The sequence below is a fragment of the Eucyclogobius newberryi genome, unplaced genomic scaffold, assembly GCF_026437365.1.
Source record: "Eucyclogobius newberryi isolate DKJ021-1_F unplaced genomic scaffold, fEucNew1.0.hap1 SCAF_11, whole genome shotgun sequence".
In the NCBI taxonomy this organism is placed as follows: domain Eukaryota; kingdom Metazoa; phylum Chordata; class Actinopteri; order Gobiiformes; family Gobiidae; genus Eucyclogobius; species Eucyclogobius newberryi.
The window spans coordinates 16,841,596-16,859,887 of record NW_027315735.1 but is presented as its reverse complement, the minus strand read 5'-3'; the positions used below and the strand labels follow the sequence as shown (position 1 = coordinate 16,859,887).

Here is an 18,292-nt window from a genome sequence, read left to right as displayed (position 1 = left end):
CCTGACCTGTGTCTTTACCCGTGGATCCTGACCTGACCTGTTTGCTCTGGTTTGGATGTTTTGTCGTCACAGAAGTTTGTTTTCTTGTTTGTCCACATTAGCGGCACTTTTAGCTGCAGCTTTAATGTTTGACACTCCTGCTCCAGCCTTTATACTTTTGATGTGGTTTTGAGTATGGAAGTGCTAGCAAAGGTTTAGTTGTTTTCTTCTTCTCTCTTTTCTTTCATTTTGGAAAAAAATAAATAAATAATAAAAAGAAAAAGAAGTGCTGGCAAGGATGAGAGCAAAAAAAAAAGTTTTTATCTGGCTGTTTTTGTCACATTTATTTTATTTTGCCATTCAGAAAGTCCAATTTTGTGAAGTTGGTCGCCAGACGGGAACGAGAGGAACTAAAATGTTTCACTGTCACATTCTCAGTAATCGTGAATTACAGTTAAATTGTGATGTTTCTTCTCACAATAACTAACACATCCCTCGTTTATAATTAAAACGCTCCTCACCAATTACATGCATATTACTGATTTGCACAGTACGTTTTTTACATTCATGCAACTCATTAATTTGTGTGCATATTACAAGAACGTATAATACAGAATGCTAAAGGTTCAAAGCTAAACAGGACACGTGTTTTAGATCGGGGCATAACCGCAGGTGCTACAAAACCACATGAATCTATTAACATTAAACGCATTATTCACAAAGCTCCTGGTTTGTTCTGCAAATACATCCTTTCCAGGCGATAGACGCACTATTTTTTATTCATTCCTCTAATTATCATATGGTATTAATACGTTATCCATCTGACGCAATTCACTCTGCGTCTGCATTTCCTCCTGCAACGTCTTCCACTCCGCAATCGACTGATGGATAAAAGTCTGCTAATGGTTGCCTGCTCCATCTGAACGAGACTCTTCCATCCCCGCAGCCCCTCGCTCCTGAAAAGGGAGGATAAAACATAATAGAAGAGGTTGGCTGTTAAGTTTAATGGCAGGCGAGGAAGTCTCCGAATGGTTCTTTTTAATGATGTGCCTGTTCCCGTGCCGTCCTTGTTAAAGATGAGACCGGGATGCACTGGGAGGGTGGGAGCCGACCCCCATCATGTGCGGACCAGAGAGCGTCATGTGTTCATCTGTGGGGTCTCAAGTCTGTCAGATGGCTTGGAATCAAAATGGAGGAAATGTGTAGGAAATGAAGCTGTTAGCCGTTGCTTTTTGATGTTTTAATGGGCACGTGTGTCGTGTTTGCATGAATATAGATGGCAGATGGTGTCAAACTTGTGCTTTTACTTAAATTCAAGAGTGGTTTATTTAAGAATGTTTGAACTAAAGTTTTGCTTAGGTGGAAAAGGACGGTAAAAGCAATACAAACCATGAAGAAAAATATATATCGCAATATTTTTGGGGAGTTTCACGATAACGACGTCCAAATGTATGTATGTTAATCCAACATAAAATTGGATTAGTTGAGGCCATTAGAAAGTTTACAACATATTTACTTTACAGATTTAATTTTGCCTTTTTCCCCCCCTAAATTAAAAAAAAATATTACACATAAAACACAATACAAGCAGAACCGACCAGAGAGCCAATTTTAAATTAAAAAATACAAATAGACATCAGCTAAACAACAAAAGAAGAATGGCACAATTCAACTAAAATTAAAGTATTTTTGGTCCATTTCTTCACAATGACCTTTTTCCCTGCCACCAATAGTACATTCTAAAGGTATCCATTTATTATGTCTAAGGCAGGAGTTCTGAGGCCCAAGAACCCTTTTTGTAATATTTTTCATATATAAACAATGCACTCGATATTCAAATGATCATGATATTACCTAAATGTTGATATATTGCCCACTTCTTCTCTTTAATTTTGTTTGCTGTTTAGTACAAATCCAAAAACATATCATTTCTGGAAAAACAAAACAAAACAAAGCTACTGCAGCACACTGATCTTCTTATTAGCTTTAAACATATCAGAAGTAGGTTGTTCCCCTGGCAAAAGGAACTCCGGGACGAAGAAAAGCTGGTGAATTGGATCTTTGACACCTGTCACTTCCACTGGGCTGCACCGTGCTCCCCGCTCCACACATAAGGGCCTTCCGTGTCACAGCTCAGCGTGCTGCCCCGAGTGGGCACCGGGGCCTTGCAAAATCCAATTACCCGCGCTGTGTCAGACCCTGCCTGCATCTTCCTTATGTACGCTCCTGCTCGTGTTCCCCCAAATCAGCCCAGATGTGCCCATTAGTCCCGCTCCCCTCTTCAAGACCTCCCTTTTCACACCTTCCGTCTCAATCTATGTGTGTCTACATAGCCGACGCCTTTACCGGCAGATACTCCTGCTACCGGCGGGAACATGTAGGCAGCTAATGCTACGGACATTGGTTTTGACGCTATGATATTAAGTGGTATCTTGGCCGGGCTTCACTGTGGCGAATAATGGAGCCTGGGAGAGGAGCAGCATGCAGCGTCTGTGCCAAACGGAATGGCTTTGGTGACAAGGAACCGGAACATTTCTTTCACAAGCTATTATGTACTCGGTAGGGAGCGTGTGTGTTACTTGTTTTTATTTGTGGCTATTGAGTGACAATGGCGACGATCTTGTGGGCTGAAGGATTACGTGAGGATTTGAATGGTCACAATAAGGCTGCAATTATTAAAGTAAAATTTTTAAATATATATGTAATGGTAATATTTGTTAAAGGAACCGCATCTGATTTTTGTGACGGTTTAAAGCAACTGTTAACATTGTGACGCCCAGACTGTTCTTGCCTCTGAAAGTTGTGAAAAGCGCGTATAAACTTTGACTTTAATACTTATGATGCTTGGAAAACATCAAGAAAGTGAGGAATAAGTTAAAACCCCTGCAAACTGAACAAGTTTTAGTTCTGTTTTTTGCGTTTTATAAAAGATAGTAAAAAATGAATCATAAAAGCAGTTCCTATTTCAATATTTATGACCCTGGACGTGTTGGCAAATGTTAACGGAATCTTGGTTTTATTTATTTTTCCGTCCTTTTTCAGATATTCCAACTCTAAACACATTTTCAATAGCTGTCAGAGAAATTGACAAAGTATATAATTCAAAATGTGTAAAATATTGCGCAACATATCTGAGTTTCTTCTATTTACCACATTGCAAATCTTGCGACAATGCAACTCAATTTAAGGATTTTTGGCCCGTAGACAGGACAGATGAGAGCAAAAGGGTTTGAGAGACGGCTGCACCAGGAGTCTTGCACTCCACCACCGGGCAGCACGTAGCACAACAGTCAGGAAGCCTTGAAAACCTGCCCCGTCTCACTTCTTGGCACAATCAGGACTTCACATACTGTTAAGACGACCAGTCCAAGTATAAAGCAAGACCGAGGAGAGAGATGAGACGGTTGAACAGACGGCTCGGAGATAAAATGGAATATAAAGTACACAGTCTGGCAGACACAAAGCGAACGTGACTGAATGAGACGGCACCTGTAATTATGTAAGACCACTCATTTGAGATATGACCCAGGTTCACAGCGGGAGATGAAATGTTGGTATTTTGCCCTTTCAACCAGCTAAAGCCCTGCTAAGATATGTTAAGTATTTCTTCACTGTACAGAATGTGCATATTTCCTTGTAGAACTGTATCACTAAAGTCGTTCAGTTCATTCATTGGTCGATGGTGTCAACAGTTTTATTCCTCAACTCATTATTTTATTTAGATTAAAAGGATGTCATTTGGACGACAGCAAAAAGGAGACGCATGAGTTTGATCTAACTTGTATTTCCCTAACATAAAAAATACACTGTTTAGCAGTACCTTTCTTGTATAGTTGTAGTCTTTTGAGTGCATGGGTTAGACACATGGCGATACTTCATAGTTTTCATAGCTTTTGCCCAGTTGATAGGACATGTCTTTAGTAGCCAATGTAGTTTATGAAATAGATTCATTTGAGTTCAAAAGGATTACAGTACTATCATTACTTGAAATCATACGTAGTACATTAGGTTTAGGGAATATGAATACACATGCAAGTTGGCGTCTCTGGTATCTTTAACCAAGAAAACTAAGCTAACATTATCCATTCTGTTCAGATTCAGCAGGCAGTAATACTTTTAAGATATTCTAGCACAGAAAACTGTCTTTTGCTGCTGGGAAAATGGCTTCACATCTATAGATTCCTGATTAGAAGCATTATTTACCTCCAGGAAGAAAATCTTACCTGGTATGTTTTGGCTTTAATGACTGCAGTGTGTAGTTCTTCCATCCCCAGGCCTCCTCGCCGCTCGCGCTCCTCAAACGCTTTCATCTACCCCCCAACCCTATACGCAAAAGTAATTTAAGAGTCTGTTTCTATCCCCCTCGCTTTGGCAAAAAGACTCAAGGGTGCGCCAGTAAATTAGCTCGCTAGCTCGGTCAAGCTTAAATACAGAAATGCTGCGTTTGTTCCAGTGTATTTAAAAATGTCCTCTGCCTAAGTATCAGAGAGGCCCCAAAAAAAAACTAAAAAACTGCAAGCGGACGGTCCGATTGGCCAGATTGGGCCGAGTGGGTTGCTTTGCGATCGGCCCCGCTGTGAAACGAGTATTGGGAGTGCATTATGGAGTAGTTGTAGCGGACCTAAAGGGCTGGCTAATTCGAAGGCCGACCATTAGTGGGGCAGATTGGGACAGCGGTGACATTGGCTGTGTCGTTATGGCCTTGCGCTAACTCTACAGGCCAACTATTAGCAAATACAGCAAGGAGCCCAAGTGCAGCGTGGTGTTACATTCCCGTATTGTTGTCTTGTTCATTAAATTCACAGCGATTTCAGTCCAAGTTGATTGAAATGGCATGGTTCCAAATGGTATGCTGTATCGGCCTACATGCTGTTCAAAGGCAATAATCAATTTAACTTCAAATGGATCGGATTACTTAATGTAAGCGTGCCATCTCGAGTTTCAGGGTTCTAATGACTTCCTTTGTAATTCCGAGTCATAAGCGTCAGCATGTAGCATTAGCACCAGAAGAGGGGGTGAAATGTGCTTCATCAAATGTAATATAGTAGCTGCAGTGTATGCCTTTTAGTGTGGGTGCACGGAACACAAGCTCTTTGTCAAAATATTGTTTCTGCCTACTGCCTTTTTCTAATCATGTTGTCATCATTAAATCAAACAAACACAATATGTTTTTTACGTTGATTGTTTTTCTACTTAGTATGTCTACTGTGGCATATTGGAATGGACTGAGATTGTAGCAATAAGTCAAAGTTGTAGTTTTCTATTCCTCTGTGCTTAAAACATCCTTTATTTTGCTCATTGTCGTGCTGCCAAGATTGTAGCGTGACCCAATTAAAATTGAGTAAAAAAGCAGCAGATTTCAGTCATTTAACATAAAGCTAGAGTGAGGCTGTCTGTGTGTAGATGTGTAAATCATTTATAATGCAGTCTAGAGCTGTTAAGACGAGCGCTGACCTTTGGTGCAGCAGCTGTAGGAGAGCAGGCAGAGTAAAGGTGCAGAGTTAGCAGTGCGCTCACTGGGAGCAGATCATCCACTTATGTATGTCATCATGACATCCGACTCACATCATCTCCACTACATTAGGCTGTCCATTGTCCAGTTTGAGCTAAACACTGCTCTGCTCTGACATATCATCTCTCCCTGCTCTCACATCAATGTTTAACAGTTATTGTTTGTCCATCTTTAGGGGCATTGTTTATGCTGTTTGAAGATGCATTGTTTATGCTGGGCACTGCTTGAGATAGGACACTGTGCTGTGGACTCAATGGGTGAGGTGGAGATAAAAGACAGCTTAGAGTTAAATATTTGTAGAATTAATCAGCAGCTGTTCTATATTGATAGAAAAATCTTCCAAAATGGAGCTAAAATAGAGCTTTGTTGGACTGAATACTGAAAAGTGCTGCTGCATCAGATATTCTCACAAATATTTCCTCTCTCAATAAGTGCAGTGAAGAATCCCACATTAGTGGTTACATTAGAGCTAAAGAAGTTGCCATGTACTAAGCCTTACTTCTGTGACAATGAGTATTGACTGGAGGAGCAGAGTCTGCGCTGTAATGACAGAAATGAGCACGAACAATTTTGGGGTAGCAGATTGATTTAATTACAGTGGTGCATGTGAGTCATAAATACTGATGAGCAGGGTGCAGAGGACAGGAGCATGGGGCCTGGGTGCAGAGGACAGGAGCATGAGGCCTGGGTGCAGAGGACAGGAGCATGAGGCCTGGGTGCAGAGGACAGGAGCATGAGGCCTGGGTGCAGAGGATAGAAGCACAAGGACTGGTGCAGAAGGACCTGGGTGCAGAGGACAGGAGCATGAGGCCTGGGTGCAGAGGACAGGAGCATGAGGCCTGGGTGCAGAGGACAGGAGCATGAGGCCTGGGTGCAGAGGACAGGAGCATGAGGCCTGGGTGCAGAGGATAGAAGCACAAGGACTGGTGCAGAAGGACCTGGGTGCAGAGGACAGGAGCATGAGGCCTGGGTGCAGAGGATAGAAGCACAAGGACTGGTGCAGAAGGACCTGGGTGCAGAGGACAGGAGCATGGGGCCTGGGTGCAGAAGGACCTGGGTGCAGAAGGACCTGAGTGCAGAGGACAGGAGCATGGGGCCTGGGTGCAGAAGGACCTGGGTGCAGAAGGACCTGAGTGCAGAGGACAGGAGCATGGGGCCTGGGTGCAGAAGGACCTGGGTGCAGAAGGACCTGAGTGCAGAGGACAGGAGCACGAGGCCTGGGTGCAGAAGGACCTGGGTGCAGAAGGACCTGGCTGCAGAAGGACCTGGGTGCAGAGGACAGGAGCATGGGGCCTGGGTGCAGAAGGACCTGGGTGCAGAAGGACCTGGGTGCAGAAGGACCTGGGTGCAGAAGGACCTGGGTGCAGAAGGACCTGGGTGCAGAGGACAGGAGCATGGGACCTGGGTACAGAAGGACCTGGGTGCAGAAGGACCTGAGTGCAGAAGGACCTGGCTGCAGAAGGACCTGGGTGCAGAGGACAGGAGCACGAGGCCTGGGTGCAGAAGGCCCTGGGTGCAGAGGACAGGAGCACGAGGCCTGGCTGCAGAAGGACCTGTCTGCAGAAGGACCTGGGTGCAGAAGGACCTGGGTGCAGAGGACAGGAGCACGAGGCCTGGGTGCAGAAGGACCTGGGTGCAGAGGACAGGAGCATGGGGCCTGGGTGCAGAAGGACCTGGGTGCAGAAGGACCTGGGTGCAGAGGACAGGAGCATGGGGCCTGGGTGCAGAAGGACCTGGGTGCAGAGGACAGGAGCATGGGGCCTGGGTGCAGAAGGACCTGAGTGCAGAGGACAGGAGCATGGGGCCTGGGTGCAGAAGGACCTGGGTGCAGAGGACAGGAGCATGGGGCCTGGGTGCAGAAGGACCTGGGTGGGTGGATGTGTCGGGCGGAGAAGTGTGTGATGTGACTGAACCAGATGCTGAGGGGAGCAGGAGCAGCTCACTGCTGTGCGCTAAGGGTGCCCCTCCGCTGTTTATAAAAACAAGACCATCACACTCCATCTTACAGTTCCCCCAGGAACCAGGCCTGGGGGCTGATTTATGGCCCACAGAGCGAACTGGCTGGCTGCGATGACAGCAGTGCTTGGACTTTCCCTGGTGAGGGCCTAGCCTCAGCTGCCCACAGACTGTCCTCTGATCCAGTTAACCACTCAACATGCTGAGCTCCAACACTGGAGCAGCATAGGAGGCCAAATCTGTTTGGTATAATGCACACTTTGGACTCAGTTACAGAATCCTGAACCCTAGTACACTTTTCACAAACTTTCTCTGCAATCAAAATAAGGTTCAAATAGAGGCATGCATCTCCCTTTGTGTCCCCACTAACTTCCATCAACACGCTGTACTAACAATTTAGATCTAATCAATCTTTGCCATGTGACTGCCAGGTCGGAAAATTAATATAGAACGCAATTAGAGGAAGCCATTTCCTTGTCAAAGCGACATCGCCACAGTGAGAGATGAGCAAGATGAATGATATTTTAAACTTCACACTCAAACATGCTGCTGCAAAAGGAGGTCACAAAAACGCTATTCTTTATATTGAGGTTGAACATAGGTCTGGCTCCATCATAACTCCACAATCAAAAGACACAAAGCATAAAACACACCTGAGCACTCTGCTACTCACAAGTCTGTACTTTAACCTGACAAACGGAACCAGGCCATCTATTCCAACCACCACAGAAATGTCAGCATTTTATGTGATGAAAGAAAATGCATTGTAGTGGCAGACGTTCTTCATGAAGTGATTTATAATGCCACATTTCTGCTCCATATTCTCTTTAAGGTTTAACACAAGACTGACTGAATAGTGTCAAACCTCATGTCCCCATCGTCTTGTGGCTAAACAAAGAATATAGAAATGGAAATAAGTCTCTGCCGTGTAATGTTTTGAATGGGACCAGCTCAACAATCTGATGCCCTGCTTATTGTTCCGACACATAATTTTGCCTAATTGTTTGCAACCTTTAGGGCTACATGTGCTAGTTTTGGATGGGAAAGGCGTCTTTGTTGTGTAAAACCAGACTACAGCCAAAAATGGATGTGGAATAAATAGCTGGCAAAGCCTCAGGGATTTTTCAACCTCTTCCGCTTTGTGTTTGGGGATTTCAGAGGATTTTGCTGATTTCTGTTTTGCTACATTAGCAGCTACAGAATAGAGCCCCCCAGCTCCAGTGTGGTTCTATCAGTGCAGGCAGCAAAAGGTAGTGATGCTTCAAGTTGCCATTTTATGAAGGAAGGATTGAAAATGTGAATACAATAATGTGAAGCAGAAATGTCGGGGAGTCTATTATACAACATGGAATAGTCCTCTTTACTGTAAATCCAAAACACATTTCACTGAAGACTGCGAGGCATTCACGATATTTCAACATTCCCAAGCAATAATAACAACACTCGTGAATGGGCAAAAACAGATGAATTAATAATCAACAGAGAAATAAAAGGAATTGCAGACCAAGGGTTTTTCATAATATTTGCGTATTTGCATTTCTTTCCCACTTTAAGTATTATAACGTTGCCTACACATTTATCTTTATATTTGGTCGCCACGTTCTTGAATTGATCTTTTATTTTTAGGCGTGTAATCTGTCATTATAGAACAAAAACATTTTTACAGACAAATTGAGAAGAACAAAATAGTAGTGAGATAATCTCTGATGCTGTCTTTGTCTAGTATCTGATTTGCGCGCCATGCCATGCGCTCCACGCTGCGTTATGTTTTAAACCCCGTACAAAACACCACCTCCCCACTGTGCGCCCTCAGTCATTATTCTGCATTATATAGCAGATAGGAAGCACTTTTCACTGCCTTCCTGCGCCAAACCCCGTGTCAGCGTGTGATTGGCAGTCATATACTTTCTTCTTTTTTTTTTTTGAAGTAAACGACTTTACCATCTCCAATTCTCGACTTGTTGACTTCCAAACTCGCTCGTTCATCCGCCACTATTGGAACGTGATTGTATTTTGTATGAGGTCAATGGCCTGCTCCTTTTCCCATTTAAATTCTCCCTCTTCCATTTTATTAGCAAGTCTTTTTGAGCAACATCTGCGCGCATGGAGCTGCGAGCATGGGCAGGATGTGTGTGTTAATGGCACTTGGCGTTCCTAACAATGCCATTTACAAGCCCGCTGCTCCCCCCATAGACCCCTGAAGGAAAGGAGAGATAGTGCATTCAGCTTCCATGTATGCAGTTCTAAAGCAGAGTGTGTTCAACTTGTGTATATTCCTTTGTGCCTCCAGGCTTTTCATGCTTTAAAAAGTGCTCCCGGCATTGGGAAAAAAGTGTTTAGAGGAAATTTCATTCATTATAAAGAAGCTTGCAGATATTTAATCGTCAGTGGAAAAAATTCAACGTGTCAAACAAAATGTACTTGATATTTCAGTTCACTAAAGCTGGAGCCTACCATCGCAGCAAGCAGTTAGAACGTTTGATGAAATGATCTATTATACGATATATTATAATGAATTAATAAATCTGCTTTGAATATAATATTTATGGAATGTGTCGAGGCGAATTGAAATTTCTGTCAGAACCGACAATTTGCATACTTCATCCTGGGCATTGTGTAGCGTGTACCTGGTAAAGACTAGGTGTTGTGATTATAGTATTACTTTCTGATTGGAGGGCTTCTTTTCTAACAAAGCCGACTGCGCTGCCTTTTGTCTCCTTGATTGCAGCTGGTGCCACTCTTGGAAACAATCAGCCTCCCATGCAAATCACCACAGAATGGGACTTGATTCTTTACCAAATTAATGTATGGCAACGCGAGTGCCACCTAAATTAATCTCGTTTCAGAGAAGTTGGAAGTCACTTTTGTATTTCGTTGGGTTTGTACAAAGGGTGCGGTGATTCAGCTTGAATTGGATAGAAGTAATTTTGGTAAACAAGACACAACAACTATTAATTTGATCATCCTTTACTATGGATTCCAATCTGGGAGGAAGGACAATACTGGACAGTGCAGATGTAATTGTGAAAGGTTGGCAAAGAGTGGGGAGAGACATTAATTGAGTTGTTCTCGGTTGGCTTGCATTCATCCGAACCAAGAACTACAGACTAAACCTCTGGACTAGTTTCAAAACATTCACAAATTCCACAATTTCGACAAAAGGGCAACAGAAAAGTGTTTTAATCGTACATATTTAAGAATTTGTCAAAACATTCTGCCCGACTCTGTTATGATGCTACTTTGTAAAGAAAGTGAAGTGTTGGTCTTTAGAACCATCCCGTGAATGGAAATAAACATAATTTTACCTTTATTGATAGCTTATCCCTTGTTGTTAAATGCATAAATAAGGCAATTCCAGTCCGATCACATCCTGCTACGATAACTTCTAAGAACAGTTTACAACACCAAAGACGACTCTTTTTGCACTGAAGACGTAAACACTGTAACAAACATTTCTTGTTTTTGACATTCCCGTTTGCGTTAGCGTCTTCGTTATTACCCGTGTGCCGATGATCAAAGCCTTTCGCTCATCTGAAGCCGCCGTACGGTCACTCTCACCATGTCACTCCTCATGTTCGCTTCTCCACCAACATAATTAGCCCCTCTCATACTTGTGTTCCAACATCCTCAACATCCTCGCATTCCCTCACTCATTTAGCCGCATGTTATCTGCCAGCCTCGTCAGATTACACTTTGTGAGCGACAACGCTGGCATAGCTGTCCCTGAAAAGCTTAAATCTTTAAATATCGATCCCCCAGGGGCCTTAGACGAGGTACTTCGCTCGCTCTCCCGTTCAGGAAGGGGAAAAAAAACAGATCATTAGTGATTTTAATTAGGTGATCTGTCAAGCCGCGATTGCCAGATGTAAGCGTATGCATTTGGGTCGATGGTAAATCCCTCGCGCGCACGCTCCTTCCTTGTCACCTTGAGCCGCTAGAATGGAGGATGTCTCATGGAGGAACAAGACAAGCAGGAGGAAAAAGGAGGAAATGTGTCATAGCAGATGTATTCAAGGATGTGCGTGGTGTTCGATTGGAGGTGGGGAGCTGCAATGGAGAAACTAGGGTGTTTGGTGCATTCATGATGAAAGAGAAATATGGGGACAATTAAGCGTTGATTACATTTTTAGGAGACATTTTGGCTGTACACCGCTCAAGATCAGTCCCTGGGAGAAGCACTGATCTTGCCCCACCTCTCTCAGCAGGTTGGCAGTGATGGAAATAATAATAATACGCTGTGAAACTAATGTTAAAGGTGACACATTATGTTTTTATCTATGTATTTAGTGATAAACTACAAAATACGTACATTCTTATTTCACTTTTTTCCATCAAAAACAGAAATATTGATCAAAACGGCCTAAAATGGCTTCGCTGACTTCCTGTTCAAAAGAGCTGAACAAATGGGCCCCGCCTCTTCATAGTAACATTTATCTGTATCAAGAAGCAGATTTTCATTGTTTTTGGTGTTGGAAAATAGTTACATGATATGTTTAAGCCCTGAATGCAAGAGCTGGGGCCAGAATTAAAAGTAAATATTGGGAACGGGGCGGGGATTACTCAAGAATTTGTGAATCAATCAAAAATCTGACTAAACTAATGATGTAGGAACAACTGTTGAAGTGGATTTTACACAATATGTCCCCTGTAAAACTTTAAGTCACTATTCACCTTATTCTGGAAGTTGCCCTGAGCGCTGCCATCTGAAGTACAATAAGTTCTACAAAGGGAAAAGGTTGCTTTCAGACTTATCTGTGCACATTATCTCAACATTTTGTGCAAATCAATCTACTTTATAGCATATTTTAGGTGTGAGACTTTTCCCTCGTTCTCCACTCAGTGAAGGGAAGGGCCATGACAAAAAGAGGCAAAAGTGGGCGGGGCGGAATAAGGTGAACAGCCACTCGAGGCAAAAATTGTGGCAATATAAACATAATTAAGGGTTGGTATACCTCATATTACTTCTTGGCTAATGCTGTCTGTCGCTGCTTTATTTTGCTCTGGCAATAAGCTCCAAAATGTTATTTAACTTGTATTTTTAAGGTCAGGTGGGAAATCAATTAAAACCATGAATCACTCGAATAAGTAGTTGTTGTTTCGCCACATTGCCCAGCCCGTAGGATTTCAAGCATTATCCCAGACGCTGAAATAATGGGTTTCATATTTAGAATTTCACGGATAAATTGTTCAATTATCACCTTGACACTTTGTAGTTATTGCGATTGAGCATGGGGGGGAAAAAAGAAAAGATATATTGCGTGTCCTTTCGGGCCGACACAGAGAGTACAGCCTCCTCTAGACGCAGACAAATCTTTTTTTCACTCCAGCGTTAAACATCATTACATATTTATAACTCGGCGCCAGATGACAGAGACAGAGAGGCAAAGAGGCAACAACACCGCAACCCGTCTGCCGCTGCCTCAGAGATGGATCTGATTGCATTGTTTAAAGCCGCCTCTTCTCCCGTGTTGCTATAGAAAACCCAATTATACAAGAGCTGCAAATGGACTTTTGATTTAACAATTCCTAATTTAATTGCCACTTTAGGAGTGCCCTAAACATCTAGTTCTGCTGGTGTGAAAGGCAGTGCAGTGTTGAAGATAAAAGTGTGTTGGTAGACACAAAAAAGAACAGGAAAACATGTCAAGTCTCTTCAAGACTTTAGGGACAGATGAAAATCTGAATAATTCTGATGTTGATATGATGGTGATTATGCAGAATGAACCATGCAGAGAGAAACCATTTCAATTTAATTAAAAGTCTGAAAAAGCATTTCTAATTGTGTATATCTTCTTCTGTTGCAGATTCTAATGAAGACTTCCACTGCCAGGATGAGTGCCGTATCCTAGGACACTCTGACCGCTGCTGGATGCCACGCATGGCCGTCCCGGCCCGTGCCAAGTCACCAGAACACTCCCGTAATGTCATCGCCCTGTCGATTGAGGCCACCACGGTGGACGTGCCACACTATGAGGATGGCACCATCAAAAGGACTTTTGCCACCTTTGGCAAGGACGGCCATGAGGATGTGGAGCGGGGCGATCTGAAGGGGAAGCGGACTCAGGAATCTCAGGTGTGCAGCCCTAAGGCCAATGGAGGGGCAGTGCGAGAGGCTGGGAATGGACGCGAGGCCGCCAGCCCCATCACCTCCCCTATGCATCTGAAGAGCCCAGTGTCCAAACCCTGCCAATCCGCCTACAACACACTCAAATGTCGCGATGCAGAGCGCATCGCTAAACACAGCCTGCTCCGGCAGCCTGAGGGCAAGGACAGTGAGCCGTCAGTGCGGGAGATAAACACTCTCCTCCAGGATGGTCGGGACAAGGAGTCCCCGAGCACCAAGCGCCTCAAAGACATAGTACTTTAGCCTGTCCTGAACATAGCTCACTCATTTCTGTAAACTTGCAATAGCTGTGTGCACAGGAGGCCGGCCTGCTGCAGAGACACACCCATGTACAGTGTCCAGTCCCGTCTTCTGATGGACTGTAGTACGCTGCAGCTTGTTGTGTGCTCACCTGAGCTAGTGGATGTGGCTTTGTCGTAGTGGCAGTACTTTTCCTTGTTTGCTTTGTGTTCCCTTCTCAGTTGCAGTGAGTGGACTGACAGTTTACTGTTGACTGCATCGACCGGCTAGAGGAGCTGTCCAGCTCTCAGCACCAAAGCAGGACATGACTTGTGTGGACACCTAAGGTGCCAAACACGAGTAGAGTTTTGCCTTTTGAACTACTTTTGTATCACAAACTGATATTTGCCTTCTTTGGGTTTTGCAGTTTGTTCTAGCTGCCAAAATCGCTTTGTTCCTTTGTACAGTGAGCTCTGTCAATGTATAAAACAACAGCCTACAAGTTTGAACTGTCTGGTTGACTTCAGTGTTTGGAGCGTTCAGAAGAAGAGACTTATGAGTGGACCTCTGAGTCCACATCTCTGAAGACAGACTGTGGGCTTTAACACTGTTCTTGTTTGGCTAAAGAACTATTACAATCGGCCCTGGCACTCTCTCAATCTCAACACTGGAAATGGGACAGACGCATCCTTGTGTTTCTTTTGAGTTGTATGAAAAAGAAGTCCTGCTTTTGAAATCTCCTGTGCCCAAACCTTGATTGTAGCCAGTGGAGCACAAGTTAGAACATTGTGCTCTGGTCTTGTACTTTTTTGACTTTTGACTATGGGGCTAGGATAGAAGGGATCGTCACTCTCATGTCTTGCTATGTGAAGCTCTGTATAGGGTTTACTATTATCATTTTTAATAACCCGTTGTTCTGTGACAATCCCTTTAATGTTTTTGTTTCAAGAAAAAATAAAAGAAATAAACATTGGTGTTGAACTGAAGCTACAGTAGCGTTTGTTACACAAACACAAAAATGAAAAAAACATATATGCCAAAATATATTTTATAAATAATTTAAAAATGTATAATGAGAATATTTAATGCTGTGTAGTTATTTTAATGAGTAAGTTATACTTGAAATTAACTTGCTTATGATAATTTGTCTTTTGCTTTTATATTGCTTTTATTTTATTTTTCATTTCATTAATTTTCGGAAATGGAACTTTTAATTATTTTTTGTTTACTGTGTGACCCCCAGCAACTGTTGACTTGCAGTTTACCTTGTTGTAAAGAGTTTCTTATGGTCAGTTCTTGTGCCATCAAGTTTCTGTGTGGGCTACTAGAAAATGTTTAAAAAAAAATCCCAAAAAAATCCAACCATTAAAAAAGAAATTTCAGCACCAACATTAGTGTGTCTGTCCGAGCTTCGAGTGAGATAGCAAAAGAAACCAAAAAAATGCACACAAATTCTGGCAAGACGTTGGCTTCAACTTAGTATCAAACGGGAGACAGCGGCGTTCCACCTTAAATGTCTAAAGCTGGCCCTATTGACTTTAAATAAGCTTATGGTGGAGGTGCATTTTGGGTCTTTGTTGAGTTGATCTTAACAAGTAGCTTTAGCCTATACGGTGGAATAGTTCAACAAAAACACTTCTGGAATAACAGGTCCTTGGAAAGAACATCAATTTGGAGAATGTTGCTTTGCAGTAAATATGTACAAAGTTGACACAAATATGAGTGAGAGTGGACCGATTGCATACAACCAACTAGATCTTGTAGCTGAATGTTTTGCTGGTCTCACCCATGGCTTCTGGCAACATGAAAATCGGAATAATCACTGAATGTATACAGCAGCTTATAAATAAACTATTAAATGTGACTGGTCTTGACTCTTGTGTCTTCACTCAAATCAATGTTTACATTAGTGTGCACAGATTGATTTGTGGTTTAAGTATAATTGTATGATATGAATTCTATTCTATTCATTTATAGAGGCAACACTGGCATGATTCTGTATATTATTATTATGATCGGCACGACCTAGGGCAGGGTGAGGCTGGTAAATATAGTTATATTTTCATCTTTAGAAAGGCCTCGAATGGTTTGAACAGTGTCACAAAAATGACCAAAGTTAAAATAGTACCTTGCACTCAAACAAAACGTGTCATGTTTGAATGGTGAGCTGGATACTATCTCTTGTCGGGCATATGCTGCAGAAAGTCTACTTCACAGGCACTGTCACTTGAAAGAGCCTTCAGTGCATAGAAGTTCAGAAAATGCTCCATGTCTTTGAACTGACTTGTTCGTAGTCCCAACAGGGTTAAGGACATAGTCATTAAACTATTTGTAGTATCCTGGAAGCAGTTAGGGATAAAGGAGAAGTAAAGCTCAACTTTTGGCCAGGAAGAACCCACAAGAAGGTCAAATAAAAAAGAGTGAAGTTTTGTTTATTGGATAGGGAAGTTTTATAGTATGAATTAAAAAATAAATTTTCAACTGCAAACCATTCTACACTCCACGTGAGATCGCCTCATTCATTCTGGCCGCTGTTACTTTCCACCAAGCGCAAACGTGCGGGAGAACAGGTTCTGATTGTGGAGCGGACCTTCCCGGACTCCTTGTGGGCAATTTTAACAAGGGGAATCTCAGAGAGCTGAACATGCTAGATCATAATTACACAACAGTCAGCAACGCATTTTGCGCAGTGGCCCGAGTTGCAGTGAGATCCCCACACACACACAGAGGCTGAAGCTCTCCAAACCTGTAGTGAGGACCATACCAGTGAGGCAGAGGAGGAGCTACATGCGTGTTTGGATGTTACAAACTGGGAGGTTTTCAGCGCTGCCACAGATAGTCTGGAGGAGTACATGGACACTGTGACGTCATACATTCAATTCTGTGAGGACAGCATTTTACCAACACACACCAAAGTCTAGATCCCGACCTATTGGTAAACTACAGACCTATTTCAAATCTTCCCTTCGTCTCTAAAATCCTTGAAAAAGTTGTAGTAAAACAGCTTTGTCGCCACCTGCAGGACAATAACTTATTTGAAGTTTTCCAGTCAGGGTTCAGAGCCCACCACAGCACTGAAACTGCACTAGTTAAAGTCACAAATGATTTGTTATTAGCCGCTGACGATGGACTGGTCTCAATCCTGGTTCTGTTGGACCTCAGCGCAGCGTTTGACACCATTGACCACAACATTCTACTGCAGAGGTTAGAATGTGATGTAGGTGTTGGAGGAACAGCCCTCAGCTGGTTTAAATCCTATCTATCTGATAGGTTCCAATTTGTTAATGTAAACCAGAGCTCCTCACCAAGCTCTAAAGTAATTTACGGTGTGCCACAGGGTTCGGTACTCGGTCCAATTCTGTTTACTCTTTATATGCTACCATTAGGCAACATTATCAGAAAGCATGGCATTAACTTCCACTGCTATGCAGATGACACTCAGCTGTATTTATCAATGAAACCTGATCAGAGCGATCAAGTAGACAGACTTAGTACTTGTGTGAAGGAGATAAAAACCTGGATGACACTAAACTACCTGCTTCTTAACCCTGAAAAAACCGAGGTCATTGTGCTTGGCCCTAAGCATCTACGAGACTCTCTATCTGAGCAGATAGCCACACTGGACAATGTCAGTGTAGCCTCCAGTTCTACTGTAAGAAACCTTGGAGTCTTATTTGACCAGGAGCTCTCATTTAAAGCTCATATAAATCAAGCTTGTAAAACAGCCTATTTCCATTTGCGCAACATAGCCAAAATCAGAAGAATCCTGCCTAAAAGTGATGCCGAAAAACTTATCCATGCATTTGTAACGACTAGATTAGACTACTGTAACTCCCTGCTTGCAGCGTGTCCTAAAAGCTCCATAAAAAGCTTTCAACTGGTTCAAAATGCAGCAGCAAGATTACTAACAGGAACAAAAAGAAGAGAGCACATCACGCCGGTGCTGAAGTCTCTTCACTGGCTCCCTGTCGAGTTTAGAATCAAATTCAAAATTCTACTCTTGACCTACAAAGCCATAAATGACATGGCCCCATCCTACCTCAAAGATGCTATAGAACCATATCATCCAAACAGAGCTCTTCGCTCTCAGAATGCCGGCCTTCTGGTGGTGCCAAGAGTCTCTAAAAGTACAGTAGGAGGTAGAGCGTTTAGCTACCAAGCTCCTGTGTTATGGAATCAGCTCCCGACCCATGTTAAATATGCTGACACAGTCTCTTCATTTAAGTCCAGGCTTAAAACGTTCCTCTTCGAAATCGCTTATGGTCAGACTAGTTAGGAACAGAAACATAAACCCACAGCTTTAGCTACGCTGCCCTAGGAGTAACTGTGCTGGGGGAAGTATGACAGCTTGAGCACTATCCTCTTCTTCTTCTGACTACTTATGCTATCAAACAATATTTATTTTTTGATTCCACTTGCAAACTGTTCACCGCCTTCTTTTCTTTCTCTCACTCCTGAGGACCTGTGGACCCAGATGCCCCTCTCCTGGTGAAGTGGTCCCT

General features: G+C 43.0%; 1 protein-coding gene across 4 annotated transcripts in view; it reads left to right on the top strand.

The window, feature by feature from the left end:
• The window catches only part of pcdh19 (protocadherin 19), a 250,364-nt gene extending 234,710 nt beyond the window's left edge, over positions 1–15,654 (top strand). For all 4 annotated transcript variants that reach the window (XM_072436101.1, XM_072436099.1, XM_072436100.1 and 1 more), the window contains exon 6: positions 13,252–15,654. In XM_072436101.1, coding sequence (XP_072292202.1) covers positions 13,252–13,814 — 563 coding nt within the window. In that variant the 3' untranslated portion in view covers positions 13,815–15,654. The remainder of the gene's footprint in view (positions 1–13,251) is intronic.
• The last annotated feature ends 2,638 nt before the right edge of the window (positions 15,655–18,292 follow it).